The 22,893-nt window shown below is 39.0% G+C and overlaps 1 protein-coding gene across 1 annotated transcript; it reads left to right on the top strand.

Moving 5' to 3' along the window:
- The first annotated feature begins 248 nt into the window (after window positions 1-248).
- Window positions 249-20,092, top strand: sfrp1a (secreted frizzled-related protein 1a). The gene is made up of 3 exons (XM_058636882.1): window positions 249-1,056; window positions 7,846-7,923; window positions 18,268-20,092. Exons 1-3 carry the CDS (start codon window positions 528-530, stop codon window positions 18,591-18,593), a joined length of 933 nt encoding a protein of 310 aa, XP_058492865.1. The 5' UTR covers window positions 249-527; the 3' UTR covers window positions 18,594-20,092.
- Window positions 20,093-22,893: the final 2,801 nt, after the last annotated feature.

Raw genomic sequence — 22,893 nt, 5'->3', positions numbered from 1 at the left:
CAATAGATGGACAATTTTCATTAGAGGTCACGCATTAAACTCAGAATCTGTGGCTCAGTGTTGTGTTGAGACAGAGGAAGCTCGAACTCGCGCAGGGGGAGTAGAAGCAGGAGCATAGTGGGGCTCCTGGAGAGTTTTTTTTACACACTGGGTAATTAAAGCGCTTTGAGTGACAGCACAGCCAAACGGCTCATGGAGGCGCGCTCCGATTGGCCGGAGCGCACTTTACAATCTCCTCTTTACCAAGCTGCGCGCAGGCAACAGAGCTGTACCTCCCCAAACTCTCACAGGAGCAGGACGCAGCAACAGCAGAAGCAGCAGAGGAGCAGAGAGACGGAGCTGCAGCCACAGCCACAGGAGAGCGCGCGTGTGTGGACTTTACCCCCAAAAACCAAACACTCCAACGCGTTTTTACGCACGACGCGCAACAGATCTCTGCTCCTTCACCTGCTTTCTTTTAGTTTCTGAGTTTCTTCATGAATTGAGTCTTATTTGTTGGCTACTGTGCTTCATTCAAAAGAGAAATAATGAGATCCACTTCTGACTCGATGTGGAGGATGGTGCGCGTGTCCGTGGTGACACTGGTGGCGCTGGTGTCAACGTGCCGAGCCCAAGAGTACGAGTACCTGAGCTGGAAATCGGACTCGTACAACGGCGGGCGCAGCTACGGGAAACCCCCGCAGTGCGTGGACATCCCGGACGACCTGCGCCTCTGTCACAACGTGGGCTACAACCAGATGCTGCTGCCGAACCTGCTGGAGCACGAGACCATGGCCGAGGTGAAGCAGCAGGCCAGCAGCTGGGTGCCGCTGGTGCACAAGAGCTGCCACCCGGGCACGCAGGTCTTCCTCTGCTCGCTGTTCGCGCCCGTGTGCCTGGAGCGGCCCATCTTCCCGTGCCGCTGGCTGTGCGAGGCCGTACGCGACAGCTGCACCCCGATCATGGAGGCGTTCGGTTTCCCGTGGCCGGAGATGCTCACCTGTGACAAGTTCCCGCAGGACGACGTGTGCATCGCCATGACGCAACCAAACGCCACCGAGGCCACGAAACCGACAGGTAAAACACACACGAGCTTCTCAGCAGAGCTGGGAGGAAAAAAACGCTATCACGGTTTTTTTTTTTTAAAGTATCAAATATCGGTAAATATCGCGATAAAAAGCCAGATTATGAGTAAAAGTTGAAGAAACAAGTTGATTTTGGTTTTAAACTTACAGGAAATAATAATAATAATAATATAAATTGAACCTTTGTTGTATTTATATAAATGAAAGGTTTTTATCTTATGTGGAATTATCGACAGCTCTGTTTTATCATGATTTTTACATTTACAACATGTATTTATCGAAAGATATGTTCACATTCATTACGCTAAGCAAAGTACTTGTCGTGAATATTCAGCAAAAGTTATTAAATTAACTCATGTGCTCGTTTTAAGTGACAAAAAATGGGTGGGGGATGGATTAAGTGTGATTTTGAGGCAGAAAGAATAACCTACTTGACCTAAAAATGAATTTAATTTATAATAATCGCAATCATCTTAATCTGTGGTGAAAATATTGCAAGTTAAAGTGATTTGGAAGTCCTCGAATGACGTTCAAACATCAAATTATTGAAAAAATATGTCACGTTTTTAGGACTACAGGCGTTCTTAAGCTCAAAATTATTCAAATAAAAGTTGTATATGTTAGTAGGAGTCCGATTGTAGTTCCAATGGGTGCCTTGCTTAAGAGCACTGTGATCAGTGGTGTGCACAGATATTTCATGGGGCAGGGGCTCAAAAAAGAACACCCTGTGTCAAATTTTGTCTTTTTACCCTAATTTTACCCTAGCCCACCTTAATATATGTTTCTACAAAGTTACAGTACAACAATGACAGAAAGTACAACTAAAATGCATTTTTTGTGAATTATTTCACACTTTTAACTGAGAGTTGATGACATGGGCCACTTTAAAAAATATAAATAGTGATTATGTGGTTAGAGGTGTTTGAGCACCACCTGTGGTCTGTGTGCGCACGTCCATGACCTTAATTGTAGCGTCTCATGTGGAGGACATTTTTGGTCTCCTCTGCCCCAGAGAACCTGTCTAATAAAAGGCAGGCATGTGTAATGTTTTCATGACTAATCAATATGTCATCGTTCTCCTCGTCCTTCGGTAAACACTTTAAATTGTTTGGTCCACGACTGTCACAGAGAAAAGAAAAACAGAAAATCAGGGCACAGGGGACGTAACCACAATATTTTTAAAATACCAAAAGCAGAAGCAAAACTTTATAATCAGATTTGCAGCAGTTTCTGTTTTCTGTAAAAGTTGTTTTGCAGCACGTCGGCCAAATGCCATTTTTAAAGGCTTCCATATTTAAATGCCAGGAGTTAAAAATGTGGCCTAGGACTTAGTCCAGTTTAACTTTGTCTATGAATGCCATGTGCTTTGACCACCAAGTGCAACCTTTTATTTTGGAATGTTCGCACACACACACACAGTCCCAACTAGACCCTGTGGTGACATCTTCTACTGTCATGTTTTTATCCGTCTCTCAGTCGATTAAATTAAAAAAAGAGAGACTGTAATGGAAAAAGCCCATAATGGACTTTTTATTTTGCTTTATAAATAAATAAATTGTGATTGATTACGTTTATTAAAAGTTGTAATTTAAGCTTAAAAATGTGGATTTCTTAGCTGAGCTAACCATAAACTCCCAACGTTAACTCTCTAACTACCTCAGTGAGAAACAGCCGCCACTTTTGCCACGGCGCTAAAGTCGACGCCGGCTCAGTTTAACGGGCTTGAGAATGTTGTTTCAGCAGTGAAGGTGTGTTTGCAGATGCAAATACCAAGACAAACAAACCCAACACAACCTTTTGGGAGAGTGAGTGGGTGAAAAAAAAACCTTAGGGAATTTCCTAAGTCATGGAAACATATACATATCGCGATACGCAGTTAATTTACACAGAATTTAGTACGACAGCTGCTTTATTAACTTTTAATAAAAAAGGGGAAATTGACGTGTTTGACGTATGAGATATTGCAACATGTCAAGTAATCTCTGCTGCCACCTACTGAGTTTATAATGCACTGCACCTTAGATGATGCTTTTGTAAGTAAGAAAGTATGTTTTATTTATATCCTACTTTTAGACAGATAAAACTCACAATTTGCTTCACAATTAACAGAAAAGAAATATGATCAGAACATAAAATAACAAATATTTAAATCTTTTTTTTCAAGACTACTGTCACAGCATCTGCTGTCGTATAGATGATAAAATATCTAATTACGTTTCCAGTTTGAGTTGCGTTACAGTTTTAATAGTTGGTTTTGGTGATTGTTTGTGGTTGTTGTTGTTGTTGTTCATTTGAATGTAAGAGACATTTGGTTATATGTGCAAGTTGCATACTGTGGCTTTAATTCAAGCATCATTTAAAACAAATGGAGCATTAATTACCACAGGAAACAACTTAAACATTTTCATTCTTTCGAAAGATTCTTGATTGATTTTAAGACAAATACTGACAAATGTCAGAGTGGAGAATACCGAAGATTGATATGTGAACACCTGCCCACTCCGCAGAATTCCAAAAATGTGGGTTTTTTAAAATTGGTATGGAATATAGAACGAGCTATTTGCTACTTACATAGTTTCAAATTGCAATTGACGAAGTTACACCTCATGATTTTGTATGTACTTTAATCTCGTTGCAACACTGTTCGCCCGCACGTCACAGTCCACTTTCATGTGAGTGTGAATTTGCTCGCTATTGACTCAGCGCGAGGAATGTTGGAAAGAAAAAAAACACACAAAGCAAAATAAAACAAAACAAAAACCATCCAACAGATGGTAGTCATTTATTTCAAGGTGCCTGTTGAGCTGGAGGACAATGCTGGGAGGAAGTCCAAGCAATGAAACGTTTGAACGTCTGCGGCCATTAATTCCCGCCCCGCACCGAGCCATTGCTGACGGAGGAGAGAGATGGAAAAAAGACGAAGACATAATTGAGAGACACACTTGTCCAAATGAAGTGCGTTAAAAGACACGCTTGAGGTGAATTTAGAGCTAAATCAACGCCCGCTTCGACCCCAAACCACCCGTCTCCCCCCCCTGGATATCATCTATCACTGAAGGCTGCCTGGCTGCAGATTCCCCAAACCTGTTGGGACTGTGTTGTGGGCTGGTACTGAGCAGAGTCATTCTGCATCAGGGAAGTGAAGAGAAGACGAAAAAAAGGGGGAGTCAATGTCAGCCTGATGAGCCAAGCTGACAAATACCAGAGAAACTTGATGAAATAGATGCAAAAGAGCATCAAGTCTGGGGCAAGAAGAAACTCGGCCTGGCTCTGAAGAGTTTTGGTTGCTTGTGCTCGCTCATGTGACGTGTACACCACAGAGGGCTACTATATTAACTGCAAAAATAATTAAGTTTGCCCGTACAAGATCCAAATCGACAATCCGAGTATGTGATGAAGATAAAAATGTGTGAAAATAGCTTGTGTCGAAATTCTGGCTTAAAATTCTTGGAAAAAAGGGGTTTGTTTCAGATGCCAAAAAAAATCTAATTATTATGATATGAATTCATGTTTCTGCATGAAAATGAAAGTTTAAGATGCAAAAGTTATCAACCGTACCAATTTGGAATCATATCACAATTGCAGTATCTGTCAAATAAAATCTCAATATGATTTTCTTTTACCATATCATGCAGGTGTAACGGCACATAGGGAAAAAATAAGCACCTCATTCTTTTAAAATTATGAAATACAGGGAGAATGTCTGTCTCCATATCTGAACCACCCTCTCATCGCCTTAAGTACAAAAATGTCCAATCTGTAAAAACCCCTTTTAAATGCAATTATTTGTCATATTCATTGATTGCAGTTTGAAGCAACACCAACCTTCGTCATGAACAACTAAATTAACTATTTGTCAATATTTTTTTAGTTCAAGCTTCCATAAAATACAACACTGCTGCCTACTGGATTTACAAGAACACTACATCGACAATAAACGACCCAAAATAGGTCAGTATGAAGCTTAATAGTAATAAAGGGAAAACATAAGCACCTCGTTCTTCTAAAACTATGAAAAACGGGGAATTTCTATCATCATCATCATTATTATTTTCAATCTTAAATCTGGACTACCCTCTCATCGTCTTATGGACAAAAATGTCCAATGTGGGGAAAAAACACTTGTGAGTATTTGTCACTTTCATTGATTAACTTTTAAAGCAACACCAACCCTGATCCTAAACAACTAAATTAACTATTTTTTAGTTCAAGCTTCCTTAAAATTGCAGCTTCCGTCAAAAATAATCGCAATCATCTATAATATGATTTTCTTTTACCATATCGTGCAGGTCTACTACATAGGGAAAAAATAAGCACTTTGTTCTTTTAAAAGTATGAAATACTGGGGGAATTTCCATCATCACACCATCAAACAACTTATATTTTATAAGTTACTTAATATAAGAACTTATATTTCAGTCTTAAATCTGTTCATAAAACCACTGGAGGACGGTTATGGGGAACATGTTGCCCATAAATGAGGTGAACTGGGGATCTTCCAGCAATCGCACAGTGCTCGCTGTATCTGTATCTCTCTCTGTATGTGTGTGTGTGTATAGGGGGTGGGTGGGTGTTAGTGACTGACATGGTGGTATGGATGGGGGCCCATTTCTCTGCAAAAAAGCTTTTTCAGGCTTACAGGGACCACACAGCTGTGCGCTCCCCAGACGTCACCTGCTATCGTTTGTTGTCAGCGCTGACGATAAAAAAAGCAAAAAAAAAGAGAAAAGCTGCCGTTTCTTCTGCGGGACAGAGTCACGCCTGTTGGAGCTGAAACCACCTGGACTGTCACAAATTCTGCTTCTCCTGGAACGTCGTGATATCCAAAGTTAAAGTTTATAAAGTAAAAAAAACCCCACCAAAAACTAAAACAGGCTAATCTTTTGAGCTGGTGATAATTGGTTTAAAGGGGAGCCAGGTTTGAAATCGGCAAAGCCACACTGTAAACAGTGTCTGTTTTCACAAGCTCTTTGCACCTGGGTGTGACTTTCACAAGCTTTCGCTAAACATATGTAATGAACAACTGGCAATGGAGAGGAAAACTATTTGTTTTTGCCCCCCAACCCCCAACCCAACCCCAAAAAAGCCTCTGCTCAGTCAAATCAGATCCATGCTGTGACACTGAAATGCAAGTTTGTTCAATGAATCGCTGCAGGACACTGCGACCGTGCTGCAGCTCGCAGTCTGTTTGGAAAGTAAACTCAGCTGTCTGGCATGGAGAGATTATTTGCGTTTTTAACCTTTTTTGAGAAATTGTGTCGGTGAAATATTCACAGATATGCCTCTAGACTGAGTTACTTTCTGGCAAAAACACATTTTGGCTCTTTGTCCTCAGCCGGGCTTTTGTCTCTGAGCTGGATATTATCTGGAGCATTCCTTTAAGCTTGGAGTGAATATAGTTACCATTTATTCTTCCCACATTTTTCATACTTTTTTTTTTTTTTGGCGTTTTCAAAGCTGTGGAACAATCCATTTTGAAAGGTGCCAAACTGATGTAGCAGAGTGAAGTGAAGTGGGCACTCTGCTACATTAGTTTGAGCCATGGCTGTAAAAGCTGAGGACATTCCTCACCGAGGTCAGGTCATCGGACCAGGACCATGGACACCAGACACACTGGGCAGTCTGTGCCTGTTCAGAGTGGGTGAAGACGTTTCAAGCATACAAAATATTTGAAACCTGGAATTTAACCCTCATGCAACTTTTGAAAGAAACTGCTTATTTCACCTTGTGTGCAAAAAATGTTACCTTCCTAAAAAAGGGCTATTAAACACAATTATTTTAATTATATCATTTTTTTTTACCCTTTAAATACCAGTTTTGTGAACACAATTACACAAATTTTAACATGAAAACTAAATGTAATATGTACTATATACTATATAATGATGACTTTCCTTTGGATGGATATAAGTCTGGGATATGTCACTGATTACCATAAAACAATGTTTTATTATTATTATTTTTACTTAATGTGTTAAGTCTCTAGTAAAAAATTACTACCCTCTCATCACCTTAAGGACAAAATTGTCCCATCTGTAAAAAACACTTCTAAATGTAATTATTTGTGATTTTCATTGATTCATTTTTAAAGCATGGACCCTGATCATGAAAAACTAAATTAACTATTTTTCAGTATTTGTTTTAGCTCAAACTTCCAAGCCCCAATCCAATTAGGACGGCAACCAATGATTATTTACTAATCGTTTGGTCCATAAAATGTCAGAAAATATTGCTCAGTGTTTCTTACACCTTGAAATAAATGTCTTGTTTTGTCCACAAACCAAAATGATTCAGTTTTAAAGATTTGTTTGTGTTATATGGAGCAAAGAAACCAGAAAATGTTCACATTTAAGAAGCTGAAAATTCATAGAAATTGTTTTAGCTATACAAAAACACTCAAACCAATTAATTGATTACAGTTTATAAGGGATTTGTATGGGTACGTTTTATGTACTTAAGGTGATGAATGTAACTATTGGTTTCACAGTGTATTACAGAAGATGAAAATGCATACAAGGACCAGTAAAGGGCCAGTGATGTGATGTCTTTTTAATCATCTCCTCTTCACTTTAAATTAGAAATGACTTGTTTTGTTTCACACTTGATTGTTTGTTTGTTCTTTTGCCCGCATCCCAAATGGTTGGCACCGCGGCCGCATTCTAATAATTAAAACTAAATCGGTGATTTATCGCCGCTATCATAACCATCATCTCGCACATTTTTTTTTTTGCATGTTTCCCACTGATTTTTTTTTTGATTTGTTTCATATTTTTTTTCACAGGTTCTCCCATCTGCCCTCCATGTGACAACGAAATGAAAACAGACGCCATGCTGGAGCACATGTGTGCCAGCGAGTTTGGTGAGTGTCCACCACTGTGCCAGCACACAGATACACACATACAAACAATACAACACACAGGACCTCTGATGGGTCTTGACAATGCGTCGCAACGCTCCGAGAAATCAGAAGAGCAGCAGGAGATTTAAAACAGCTCGTGAATTCTGAACAAAGTATGTAAAGAATGTAGAGCATCAATTGTTCTTCGTACACGGCCGCGCACTTCCATATTTGGGCGAGTCTTTGAGAACGCAGCGTTTTATCTCTCTGGGTCAGATGCACCAGGTCCCGGCCTGGTTTGGGTGAAGAATGATGTTCTGTGGTTAATGAATTGCGGTCATTAAAGTCTTTACGTGGCAGATCCTCGCTGCAGTAAAGTGGGATGTTTGTTCTGCTGTCTGGACAGACTGTTGTTCGAGAATACCTTCTGCACATGGGACAGACGTCCACTTACTAACGTCTGCCCAAACAGCGTCGTTAAGTCTCGACTGCATGTTTGTTTGCTTTGCTTCTCGTCGGAAATCATTCATCTCAAATATGAACTGAAAGCATTTTTGGACGGAAAATGGATTTTAAAGAACATTTGGCTCATTTGACGCTCGGTGGGTGTGGAGTGTATGATGAATAGCTTAATTTTTCTATTTTAATGAGAGTGTTTTGGAATTGCTCAATCAGAGAGAGGGCAAGTACAGGGTTGACACCAACTTGGTTGACATCAAATTCAAGGACTTTGTGGGAACAATTTCCTCAAATTCAAGGACCGAATATGCTGACATAGTTTAATAAGATGGGAGGGCAACCTGTAAGAGCTGCTTCCCCCATGGCGTACACTTTGATTGATTTGCAGCACGCTCTGCATCTGGACAAGTGATTGTCCACAACACCGCTAGTAATTATGACTCCACGTTCGTTATGCATAGGCCTAGTCTACATACATCAAGCAATGCAAGGCATGTATCAGTAGGTGGCGTCGTAACAAACAAGGGATACATTTACCCAAATATCAACTTCACTTCTTGCACAAAAATCAAGCACTTTCAATGACCCAAGTCTATTAAGGGTGATTTTTCAAAGTTTTTCAAGGGCCTTGACATTTTTTTATCAAAGTCAAAGGATTTCAATTACCCATGGGAACACTGGGAATCTGCTCTCCTGGTGTTACACTTACAAAAACAGTTGTGTAACATGTGCAACTTTTGAATAAAATGCAACTAAGGGAAAAGTCTGTGGATCAATCTCTTGATCAGTAAGTGAAAAAAAGGAAACATATAGAGATACAGCTGTTAAAAATACAGTGAGAAGTAATTCTGCTGCATAAATCTGCTTAAATGTTTATGCCAATTGTTTTCATGATATCTAACGCATGAAACTGATTCGGGGGTCGCATGACACCTCTGTGTTAGACTGTTTACATGTATCATAACACGACTACACAGCCTGTATGAAACTGAGAACTCCTACAAAGTGCAAAACATTGCTGACGTGTAGACGTTATGTTACTTCAGGCCTTTTCTGCATCTTTTTATTTGAAATAATCAAATCTCAATTTCAAGTTCTTTGCATTCATTTGATTCCAAATCAAGATCTACGGATAAAAGTGGTTTCAAATTGGACGTAAAAACTGTTTAAAACTTCACAAGTGATAAAAGAAATACGACTAACCACTTGAAACTCCGCGATTAATCACAATCAACTCTAGATGATGTATTTGATTTCATCTGGCGTTTTGATAGAAATTGGATCCGCGTCTTATTGCCAGTGGAGTGTGAGTTGTTTTTACTTTCTTTTATAACGCGTTCCCGGGTCTGCTGTAAAAGACCCGACCTGGACCGCGTGAGATACAAATGACTTGTTTGGAGAGTTCAAACACCCTATGACATCATACCAATTTGTTGTAATCTGTCACCACAGCAATAACTGCACTGGTAATCTGTGTGGATTAATTTAGACATGCTGCCTGAGACTGAGAGCAGTAAATTGGACGTATTTCATGAACTTTATCAGAGAATGGATTATGTACATGACATGAAGAAGGCTGGCGATGTAGCTGAATTAGATAAGGCGTTTGTTTTTTGACACATTGTGAATTTATGTCAACAATCAGATGTGAAGTCACAATTTTGTGGGTCATTTCTGGGTCTTTTTCATGTTCTGACACAAATCTTTGGCTCCTTTAAAACCCTTTCCGTCATAAATGTTACTGTCCCTTTAAATCCTGTACCGTCCACCTCGTTGTTCATTCAAAAATAGAAAAAAAAAACAGGTGTTTCTTTGCTCCATATCTGCATTTGCATACTTTATTGCAGGGAAGTAAAGGGTGATGAGGGTGAGGGAGCAAAACGCAAAGCCTCGAGTTAAAAAACAAATTGTTATGAGGACTTCCAGGAATAAGATGTGCATGATGTTTTCATGTTTTATTCACTGGCTGAATCCAAACTTGCGGCAGCTTGGATTCCAGGTGCCTCGGCGAGCAAACATAGACTGGACACACATTGGAAACAGACGTTTTTTTTTTCCCAGTCCCATTTCTTTAACAAATTGCCTTGTTGTTTATGCTGCGGCCACGAGAGCCGCCATTCTCCGTCTGCGTCCCCGGCTTTTGCCGAGCGGAGAGTGGCACATTATTGGATTGTTTCATCTCGGATGAAGACAGATGTTGTTTTCCCTGCCTGTCACAAAGGTCCCCCAACAGCCTGACATGCGAGGATACACAGACAGATTTAGTATCAGACACTGTGCAGTGTGCAGCCATGGGTTTGAACCCACAGGGGATCGGGCGCCTCTGGAATGCAATGAGTGTCACTGTGATGTCAGCATGATGATTGCAGTGAGTAAACAACTAATGCCTGACTGCCTGGTAGGAGATAACATCACTGGTTGTATCACCAACCAATGATGTTGGTGGTAAAGACGGAGGTAAAGATTTGTTTGTTGCCTTTTTCCAGTCAGTGCAGGTTTTTTCAGAGTGCAACAGCTATAAATATAAATCTGACAGCAGCTGCAGCCGCACACGAGTTAATGCCTTGTCCTGGAGAAAAAAAGAGAGAGGAAGAAAAAATGCAGATGGAAAAATCCCAAGCTTTTAATCACCACATGTTTTATCCCACCAGCGAAAGATAAGGCCGTCATCCTGATTACACTCTGCCAGAATGTTATGACTTGAAGTGGACAACATGGTAGGTAGCAGCATGTTTTAAGAGCCTGTGTTTAAAATCCAAATCGCAGACAAGCCCGCTCTGTTTTGTTTGGAGACGACCGCAGAAGTAGATATGAAAGATTGCTCGCTCTTCTCCGCGGAGCACAGACATGGAAAAACCACGATCCACGCTTGAGGAATGAATCAGCGACGCGCACTGAAGTCTTTATTAATCTGTGCGGACTAATCATGTGTGAAAAATCCCCCCACTATTGGCAGGGAATTAGCATTTTTGTCAAATGAAAACCTCATTTCCTGGAAGTTGTGAAAGGTCTGTTCTCAGTTAAGGTAGAAGTTAAGAGTGGCTTCGGCTAATGCTGGTGTTTTGATCATTTGACGCCCCGCGTAATTGTTTCCCTTCAGTTGCACAAGCGCAGTTGGCTTCTAAAAGCCGTTTGATCCGGATAAAAGCGGAGAGCGCGGCGGCGATACAGCGTTTGTCTTGAGGTGGTTGGACGCGGAGTCTCTCTGGCAGATTCTTGTACGTTAGACATGTGTTTTCAGGACTTAATTCCCAGAGTTTTCTAACAAGGAACAGATTTTTTAATGCAGCACTTTGAGTTCACCTGATCCGTGAGTTTCCTGAAATCCTTATCGGTTTCCTTCTAGGGCTGTCACTTTTTCCAAAGATTAAGTTCAAAAGAATATGATTCCTTTGAAGATATTTGGATATCATCCACACACAAATGTGATAAAAATTAGTTACTCGTAGTATTAGTCATGTTTGGTTGTTCTCTCGTTACTCTCTCGTTGCTCTAACACCTAAGCTAGTAGGTGAGTCAGCCGAATTGTTCGTGACCTTATCATATATGGTGTAGATTCCAAAATATCTCCACACATTGCTTTTCAGATGCTTTGGGGTCATGATTGTTTACCTTTTATCCTCCATTTTCACTGCAGAACAAAACAACTTTATAGTTTATAGTGGATGTAAGGTCAAACTGCACTCACAGCGGCCTCTGCTGGACCAGCTGCTGCACTTCTAGGCTGTATATTTTGAACTCAAACAGGGTTATAGGGTTAAAGTTTGAACTTTTACCCCCCGAGTTTGAACGCATATATCCCGAGTTTCAGATAAAAAGTGACAGCCAAACCTAAGTCCTAAGTCAGTAACTTTAACCAGAACCTCAGAAATTAGCTTCTGCCTAATTAGGACCAGACTTTGGTCTCCATGACGGCTACTGGTCTATAAAAAGACAGTTGGTATGTTTCCACATTCACAGTTTAGTCAAATTGTAGTTTTCTGGTTGACCTATTACATCACAGACCAAAACAACCTAAGCTAACGGCTTGACAAATATGTGATCCTTTAAGCTAATACATCATAAATTCAATATCCTCATCAATTCAGAAATGCACCAGTTTGGATTTCCCATGTTTCACAGTTTGGGTCCAGTTCAAGTTGTATTTTGAAATTGGATTTTGTACAATTTCAGTTGGACTAACATGTATTTTAAAAGTCCAGTTTAAGTTGGACTAACATGTAAAACATACTGAGTGTATACACCATGTAGAAACTGTGCTAAAGAGGAAACAGAAACAAGTACACACTCACATACTATTTGCAGCACTCAGCTGGTAACAGATTTACAGCTCATCCCACTCAACACTTTGTTCCCACCACAATTTATCTCCGCGCTTAAGGTTTTATGGCACCTCATTGTCCCAAAAAAAGAAAACCCTCCAGCACCCCTCAATTAAACCTCTCCTCTTTTCTCCCGGACAGCTCACTTTGTTGCCGGCACCAAACGACTCCGTTCCTCTGCCGATGCAGTAAACAACAGGGCAGCCGTGCGCTGGAGTGATCGCTGATCACTTCGGCTTATCGGACCACTTGTGTTTTCATTATTGTACACGCCCTCCTGCTGGGTTTATGACTCCTGTGGGAGCTGGAAACCCCTGAACCAGCACAGGAAATCAGGTCAGATGTCAAAGGGCCAGGAACTACAGAATGTTTTCCAGCTAAATGATTGATATGAGATGCAACTGCTGAGCATAAGGAAGGTAAAAGGTCTTAAACCTTCACCTGATTCCAGTGATCTAAATGTCTAAATGTTAAAATGACCACCTGAGTTATCTGCAAAATAATTGATATTACGTTGTAGAAGCAAAAAGTGAAATTATGGAAGGCAGGATGTCTCAAATATCTGAATATTAAAAACAGGATTCCTAAAAACAAATTAGAATATTTTTAGATGTCAGATGTCAAAGGGCCAGGAACTACAGCTAAATGAACTGCTGAGATTATAGAAGATAAAACGAGTACAAAATATCTGAATATAAAAACAACAATACCTAAACCGAGCTTGGAATGTTGTTAATGTTAACACTGGCATCAAATTTGACTACAAAACAACTGCAATTAGAAGCATTAGCTACAATTATGGAAGAATAAATAGGTTAAAGGTGATAAAAAACTTGTTGAATAAAGACATGAAATATTTCAGTTTTGTATTCTGGCCTGCTACCTACTAGCTTGTAGCAGTTCAACATACGTGATGCTAGCAGAGCGAGCAGATAGCAGCTAGCTGCTAAGAGAAATACCGAACAGTATCGAACCTAAAAAGCCTCAACAACTCTCAAAAACATCTCAATAAAGGAGAAGAAAAACATGGGTCTGTAGATATGAGATGTTAAAATATAGGTGGCTATCAAAAAGAGACAAAGTTGATGACGGACTGCGACAGACAGGGAAGCAAACCTTTAGCCAAGGTTAGCTAACACGCCGTCGCTCTCTCTTTCAGTTTGTAATTGGATATTTAATGATTTTACGATCTGTTACCGTAGCCTTGTCACTTAAAACCTCTCTGTACTACTATTGATTTGTTGGTTTTATTTATTTCTTGTTTTTAGGTTTAGCCTTTAACTTATTGTTCTGAAATACTGTATGTTCATTACATGTTGAATGACAAATAGTTAAGCTCCTTGATCTTCGCCTGTTACTGACGCGCGAAACACAATCATAACACATTCAATGTTTACAAAACATAAACAGATGGTAGGACAGTTATGTATATATTTGTGCATGACCACAGTGGAACTTTGGGTAAACCTGTAAGTGCTGCGTCTTATTAACGTTTGTTAAATTTGTCAAATCCGGCAAAATATTTCATTAAAACATCATTAATTCCTGTAAATCTATGTTTAATCCTTTTTTAAATGTAAAATAATATATTAGAGGCTGTGATTATGAAGTAAATATTAATACTAAAACATTTAAAACTAGTTTTCTAAATGGTAAACTGGATATCCGATTTGTCTGTAGCCTTAAATAATAATGTTTGATGTCAAATCTTAAGACTCCAATGAAACTTTAATTAAACATTTAGTTACAGAGGTTTTTGTCTGACACATATTTTGAGTTTTGCCTAAAAAAAAAATGCATACTGTTTATTGCACTAAAGCGGTTCCTCCCCCTTTTCTCGTAACCCTGTGAAACAAAGCAACATCCACTCATGATCATAACAATCAGATGCATATGTTTATTTCTTGGAGCCAGTGACGTCAAGTGAGGATTCTTTCAGGGCCCTGAAGAAAAAGACGAAGATTAGAGAAAAGCTTTATAATTTTTGTTTAGCAGATATGTTTTGTGACCCCATTGTGGGGGACTATTTACATAAATACACACTCTAAAATTACAAAGTACGTCATTAGAAATTTTACAGAAGTAAGTGGAGGAGCAACATCAACAAAGTTCTCAAAAGTACCGACTCTCATTTTTTTTCTTTTTCAGGATATTGTATACGCGTAAAACCGGTTTTTAATTCTGGTGGTTGATGGAGCTAATCCTTCATCAAAAAATAAAAAGAGATTATAAAGAAAAGAAAGAAAGAGCCATTGGACATAACACATCATAATGTGTGTTAAATACTGAATATGATTCTCCCCTGAGGCCTGAACATCTCCACCTCGTATAACATAAACAGAGACAGGAAATGGTTCAATTTCTCTAATCTTGTGATTATTCTGGTCAAAGCCAACGATGAATTGTCATAAATAGAAATGAGAAAATCAAAGCATTGATCTAATTTGTAGAATTACAAGTAGAAAGCTAAAGGTTTGTCAGTTCACACTGATTGACCACGTGTGACTGGTCACTTTTCTGCACAGTATGCAGATAATGGAAATAATGACATCTATACTGTACCTGCATCACGTCTGTTTGCAGAAACACTTTCCAGATCTCTGCTGAACTAGAGTATTTATTTGGTGATTTCTTTACAAAATTTATTTTTGCAAATATGTGTTTGTTGACACATTAACTGATATCCCCCCCCCCCCCTCCACTAATGCAACAAGAGACACTTCAGTTGGATACAAAACATTATGTTTAGTCAGAAAATGTGGCAATAAAATGTTGTTTAATAAAACAACAGTTTTTGGAATGGAAACAATGCATGTTTTCCCTCATAAAGACATTAACATCTTTCAAAAGTCAGATCATCATTGCAATATTCAAGTTCTCAGTAAAACCCCAGGATTATTTTAAGGATATTTTGTCCTTGAATCGTCCTCTGCTTAGTCGTATTTACCGACGGACACATACTGTATATATTCTCCAACCTACCCATACATATACAATATGACTGCAATTTGTCTTTAATAGTCTTATCAACTCTTTTATTGCGACTTATTATACGTGATCTTACACAACTTTTCTTTGTAGAATCTGGGTTTATTTCAGTATTGTTGATGTTTTTGTCCGGTTCAGTGTTGTGGTAGAGTGTATTTACAGTAACTATACAGTCCATGTTGAAAATCCAGTGTGTACACTGGTACTTCCTGGAGAATGTAGTCGTATGACATCATGGGACCATCCACAGTAAGGAATTGATGTAGAACGGTGGATGCTGGGGTGGAGGCAGCATTGGTATAGCAAGAAATAATTGAAGGACAAGTTTTATTTAAATGGACCACTTTGGTGTCAGAGTGGCTGTCAACTGATTATAGCTGCGGCGTCTTGGTGCATTTACATTGGAATTCAGAAGTGGGGAAGTCACGTCACTTCTGAGTTGATTGGCATTCCAGTTAAGAAAACAGAATAAAACAACAGCAGATTTAATGTAAAATGAATAAGACAGAAGCACAATTAACAGTTTAAGTAGCAGTGTTGTTACAATTGACACAAGTGGCAGGTTTGAGAGGTTGTTCCAAATTTCTTAGAGCAGGAACTCGAAAATCCAGACTATCCACTACAACTGGAACGCAGTGTATAATTACACAAGGCTTCATTTATTATGTGGTTACATTTGAAATCCTCCTGGAGTTTTACCAGCCATACACCAAGCAAAGCTTTGTATTCCAATAAGCAGTTTAATTACTCGATGTTATCCTCTTACTTATACGATGTTGAGGAGAGATTAAGCCCTCAAACAACACAAGGTGCAAAGAAAGGATTAAGGTTTATCAGAGGATTTATCGAGATGAAGTGGCATCAGGGTGGGCCAAAAGCCTTCTCCTGTACGACTCACTAACTTAAAGCTGGTCATTTTGATTTCGGCCGAAGACTAAAGACCCATCAAAGACCTTTGGAGAGACTAGAAACAGGATAAAAGTGTTAATCCCTTCCATGCGCACTCGCTAAATACTGGGAAAAACACTTTAATTAGCAATGGGAGAAGAATGAGAGTAGAGGAAAGGATTAAAAAATCTGAAAGTTTTTCTCGCGTCCATGTGGGTTTTTTAGGTTGGTCAAGTCGCTGTAGTGTGAAGGCTATTGTTGCTCAATCACAGTGTTCTCCGCACTGTAGGTCACAAGACTTTCTCTGACATGACTCAGCGATTTAGTTCAGTTAGATTAGACATAACATTTCTGTCTTTTCATGCTGCTTTGTACCACACACACAGACACACATGGAAAATAAAAGGGACCACCAAAGTCTGACTGGTGCTTCGGTTCAGGAGGGAAACAAGTGGATTCAGAGTGATTAGAAGGTTAAATAGAGTTTAGTGAAAGATCAGGAGACTTATGGTCGATCTGAAAAACAGATCAGAGGAGGTTTGTGGCCAAGAAAGAACATGTGCAACCATGTAGTGTGTTACATTCATGGAATTCAGGGAACTGGTAACGCTGTCCAGGCAGATACTTTATGTTATATTCAAACTTGTTTCTCGAATGGGGAAAAGGTTTCTTCTGTATGAACAGAAATTTTGCAAAATCTAATTAGGCATTTCATGAATTGTCTAAAAAAACATGAACAAGATTAAATGAACAGTTCTGATCAGATTGTCAAGTAACAGAACAAAAGAAGAATCCACATCAGGCGTAACGCATAGATGTTCTGTTTACTATACTGTTCTAATCATAGAATATTGCTGTGTGTATTAATGCCACTGTGGACAATTATATGGTCAAAGCTGCTTAATGGACGTCCATTTCCAAAGAAGTTACTATTATTTTTCAACCCCCCCAATACCTTAAAGCAGGGGTTCTCAAAGACTGGGTCAGGACCCACAGATGGTTCACATGGGATTTCTTTTGGGTCCCAAGCAACTTAATTTTTCCTAACATTTTAGTTAAAAATGTGTGTGTATATGTTGTAAATAACATGCACAAAATGGAGCGGTAATTAATTTTCCAAAATTAGTCTCTACATAATGCACACATTTGTCCTCATTTGGGTCACGATTGTTTGCAATCTTTGAAAGTTTGGGAAACAATGACTTAAATGGATCTGATATTATCTACTTTCACTTGAATCTGACTCTGAGCGTATCGTCTTATTTATACATTTATGTATTTATTTATTTCTCTCTTTCATTCCTGCCAATTTCTGTTCAGTCATTAGTATTTATTTTTTTTAGTCCCCAGTGTTTCCTCCTGGCTGACTTTCGAGATCTTTCATTGCATTTCCTCAGCTTTGTTTTTGCTTCTTTGGTTTTATCTACTTTTATGTGTAATTAGAGATGGGTGATGAATTATAGTGAGTGGATTAGGGAACTTTGTTTTTCTATCTTCTGAAGCACATAAAGTTACATTACCTTGTACGACAAGCTATGTAAATAAAATCTGATTGATTGTTGGATAAATTAATCCAATAATAGTATACCAACCAATGACAACCTGAATAAATACCATAAAACTTCAAAATGTTAACTCTGCATTCCCACAGAAATTTAAATTTAAATAGTTTTAAACACTAAATGTTCTTCTTTCTTCCTTCTTGCAGCTTTCAAGGCCAAGATCAAGGAGGTGAAGCGTGAAAACATGGACCGCAAAGTGATCCTGCAGAAGAGGAGGAAGATGGTGAAACAGGGCAACCTGAATAAGAAGGAATTGAAGAAGCTGGTGGTGTACTTGAAGAACGGCGCGGACTGCCCCTGCCAGCAGCTGGACAACCTGGAGAACCAGTACCTAATCATGGGCCGCAAGGTGGACAAGCAGTATCTGCTCACGGGCATCCACAAGTGGGACAAGTCCAGCAAAGAGTTCAAAAAGGCTATGAAGAAACTCAAGACCTACAAATGTCCCGCCTTCGAGAACGTCTTCAAATAATATGGTCCCGCAACCAGCCGTGGTCGCGTCTCATCCTACATATGAACTTGCATCAAGCATTAAAATCCCAAACTTTTGCTTTTTATTGTCCTGTTTATATATCTATATATCTTTGTATATTTACATATACTTTGAAAATGTCCATTACCAAATTTTAGTCAAATAACGTGGTGAGTGATGACACCATAGATAAATAAAGGGTTGGGTTTCCTTTTTTTGTTTGTTTGTCTCCTGCTAAAGAGAAGGACATTGTAGTGAACGCCCTTTCTTCACTGAAATCATTTCCGCTTTACGTATGAAGATACTTTGTCACACTCTTTTATATCCGACACGTCAGAGGGTTTTGCTGAAGGAATAAACATTTTTGAAAATGTTCCTGCCAAGAATTAGATGAAAACGACTGGTACCATTCTGTACAATAAACATGGAAGTTAAAGCTAGCAGATGCTAAGCGTCTATGTAAGCATCAGGACTGGAAGCAGGGAGGGTTTTACTAGCATGGCTTTGTTGTGGCAAAGGTGAGATAAAACACACAAGTCATTTTTACATTTAGTTTTTTTTTGTAAATATTAAACAAATGAGATATAACATGTTATTTAGTGGGATTTAGATGAACTAGACTAGCTAATTCTTCCTGCACCCAGCCTTGCTAACATTAGCCATTTTCAGACATGAACAGGCATTTCATTTTTTACAAAGTTTGCCGTTCACAATTGATAAATGAAGGGGGAAATTGAATTCGTCAGATGATTCAACACCAGGAGAACGTCCAAATTTGCTCATCCTGGATATTATCCAGAAATTTGTCAAGAGTTCTGGCAGGAGAAGGCAAGAAGAAAATGTCTGGAGCTACTTTTTTGGAAATTTGCGTGTTCACATAAAGCCAATTTCAGAAAACATGTCTGAAAGTAGCTAGCTGGCACTAGCTTAACATTTAGCGTAGAACGGTATTGATCCTCATCTTTCTCTTGGCGGGAAAAATGTCACATTTTGGTCATTTTTTTAAAGAAAATGATGAGACTACAGAATTGATTGACAGTTGCAGTTAAATGTTGAGCTACAGATTGAGTTCCTGTTGAATAACTTATAGATTGATGTGAGAGTGCTGCTGTTAGCTGACAGTTTGCTTTTTCATTTTTGTTACATATTCTGAGAAAATCCGAAGAGAATTAGTATCAGCCACGCGATCTACATCACAAAATAATGCATAGACTTTTGTGGCAGACGTCTCGATTTGGCTGAATGCTTACGTACCACTTGGCTATCTCTGCATCCAGTCTAACTGCAGTAATCAATATTCACTGGTAATGGAAAAAAAATGCCTTGTAGTCATATGTGTTTAAAAGTGCAAAAGATATGAGTGCAAATGTTGTAAACTGTGTGCCGTTTTGTTTTGCTGGTCCGTTTTAGCACTATTGTGTTGCTGATGTGAATGTGAGCGGTGCATTTCTGCCTGTTACATGTACATACAAATTTTACATAAATATGGAAAAACTGTGTCTTTCATGTAGTTTTCTTTTATGATGATTCTCAGTGTAGGCTGGTTTTGTCAATCCAATTTGGTCCACTTTCCTGCTTGGATCGTGAAGATGATGAGTCAAGTTCTTGTGGTCAACAATTTCAGGCTGTGCATGTTTAGCCACTAAACTTCAAAGTCTATGATAGCTTAGGAATCTGTTTACAACTTAATCTTGCCATTACGCAGAATTTTCTATCTGAAAATCTTAATTTTGTAAACCACTAATATCCTGCACTAAGGTCCATAGAGAAAATTAGTGATTTTATCTTGCTGGGAAACAGGAGCTGCTGTTCTGCTGCTGACTCTTTTGGTAAGTATGTGTCACCAAGGCAACTCCAAACAATGAATTTCAAACACTGAAGTCACAAAATAACATGTTTGAAATGCAGTGATGGAAGCAGCAGTGGATCTACAACTCCGGTGTGGGGAGACGTAAAATTGCTAATTTTCTGAATAGGCTTTGGTGTGGGGAGTGAGCGGTATACAAAATGACAAAAGGCTTTTTGGAAAAGGCTTTCGAACAGAGAACATATCATGATATACCATAGACGTAAGTGGGTGTCAAAAATATTTTCCTTGGTCGCCATATTTTCACTATGAACAGTGTGTTTGGGGCATAAATGTGTCCATACCTCATACAACCACATGTAAAATAACACAGCACAATTAAGCCAACACTTTAAGTCAAACTGTGATTCTCAGACAGTACGGTACATGAAGAAGACTTGGTCTAAAGCTCCTGCAGCTCAATTTTTGCTGATCCCAATTCATATTTCTGCATTGCAAAATGCCTTCATTCACATTTAAACCACAATATAATATGAGTTACAATCATCAAATGAAGTTTGTTGGACAGATCGGCATTGGCCTGAGTGATTGTGTGAATCCCCTACGATAAAATAAGCACAGAGAAGTCCTAATGTGCACTGAGTTGTCACAAAGTATTTTAAATCCACTACAGAGAGCTAATTGTTTATCGTAAAAGCTATTAGCTATCGGTTACTTTTTAGCTTGTGCTTTGACAATTCTGTCAAACACAGAGTGGGTCCTCTTTCCCCAGAGCAGTGCCAAACTATTATGTTCATGCTTTTTGAAAGATAAAAAAAAAAGCATCACAGTGCCAGATCTCTCGTCACACTCATGTTTTTATTCCCCCCCCATGACTCAGAAGCTGAGTTCTAAATCTTCTGATTGATGTTCACTGCGGTTTCACAGGCTGTTGGCGTCTCGGCATGTTGCGTGAAAATGCTAATCCCGAGACGTACATGTATACGTCATAAACAGCTCATGCCGATAATGAGCTTTAATGCGTTCCTGAACAAAATGGCAGCACTAAATCTAATCAAGTGTCAAATTTAACACGTTTGTTTTCACTAAGTCAGTGCGGATGGATGACTTTACCATCATGCTGTTTCTTTTGATTCACAGAATCCACACCGGCACCGTTTTACCCAGTCTGTGATTTCCCTGCACAGGAGACCATAGATCTGAGTAACTCTGATAAATGTTTTTTGTGTAAATACTTTTATAAGCCGAAATCCATCATGTCACTACAACAAGCATAAACAACAAAACATGAAACCATTCTGTCAATAAAAAGGCTTGTTAAAAACCAGGAAGTATCAAACGGACCAACGTTTTGCCCATCTGGTTTCAGTAATGGCTTTGGTATTGGAAAATATATCTCAGATGTGGACTTTGCTTTCTAATCATTACTTCAGCTGCCTTCAAACGGCCCCAGAAGATTCCGGGGCCGAGATCCAGCTTTGTCCTATTTAGAGTCGATCTGCGGGAAAACATCCCGTCGAATTTGTCTGTCTCGCTGAGAAACCACGACCTCGACGACGCTAATGAAGTAATATTTTGATTTGTGTCGTGTCAGAGGCACAGAAATTAATCTGTCAATATTCGCACCACACAGTCTGTGATGATACATTTACGATTTCACACTTTGACTGCAAATCAAACTTGATAGATTTCTTAGTTATATAAATATCCATGAGGCCAAGGTTCACATTTTTATTGCCCACTGGGGGGAGGCTGATTTGAAACCAACAAATAAACACAATGACAACAAAAAACTTTATGTCCTATGTAAATGTGCCAAAAATCTGCCTTATGTTAAAGGTATAAGCAGCAGTGCTTTTCCTTTTTTTGTTGTGTCACTGATTAATAATCCAACTGTAACCTTTGAAGTCAAGTTATTTAGAGAGAATGGCACTTATGCACCTCCTCTGGGTTCTGTTTTTCAGCCTTTGCTCATTATGAACCACCATGGGTGGCTTTTACCGAGAACAGGGCGCCTCTTATTGGCTGTTCTACTGTAACGAGTATACATGCAGGTCCTCTGTTGAATTATTACTAATCAAGCACCAGCAACAACTTCCTGCACTGCAAAGAAACCTAAAAAGGAAAGCGAGTCAGACAATAGAGGCAATAAACTATATTAATATTAGTGTAAAAATCCGATCAGAATCACATTCAAAACCACATCCGTATGACTGCCAAAGAATCAAGCTAGATATAATCTGGATATGCTAAAAGAAAAATCTGATTTGGGCTGGAGTCTAAACAAGGCTAGTGCTAATTTTGTGTTGCTTAAATATTACTTATTGAAATCAGTTCATCTTCTGCTTTGTCATGACTTACGAGCCAGGTCGTGACAACAACAATGAAAAACTCGTTTTTGTCAGACCACTCAGTATTGAAGCGGGAAATATACAGGATAAGTTGAGATAAGATTTATCTTAATTGAACCCTCATAGGACAAATTCAGAAACA

Source organism: Solea solea, chromosome 8, assembly GCF_958295425.1.
Source record: "Solea solea chromosome 8, fSolSol10.1, whole genome shotgun sequence".
Taxonomy (NCBI): domain Eukaryota; kingdom Metazoa; phylum Chordata; class Actinopteri; order Pleuronectiformes; family Soleidae; genus Solea; species Solea solea.
The sequence above is the reverse complement of the archived record's forward strand: the minus strand, read 5'-3'. Positions and strand labels throughout refer to the sequence as shown.

Excerpts from the sequence above, each read along its gene's own strand:
- sfrp1a (XM_058636882.1), top strand. The coding sequence starts at position 528 with ATGAGATCCACTTCTGACTCGATGTGGAGGATGGTGCGCGTGTCCGTG. Across the intron at positions 1,057-7,845 it reads CGAGGCCACGAAACCGACAG|GTTCTCCCATCTGCCCTCCA; the intron begins GTAAAACACACA and ends TTTTTTTCACAG. Across the intron at positions 7,924-18,267 it reads CATGTGTGCCAGCGAGTTTG|CTTTCAAGGCCAAGATCAAG; the intron begins GTGAGTGTCCAC and ends TCCTTCTTGCAG.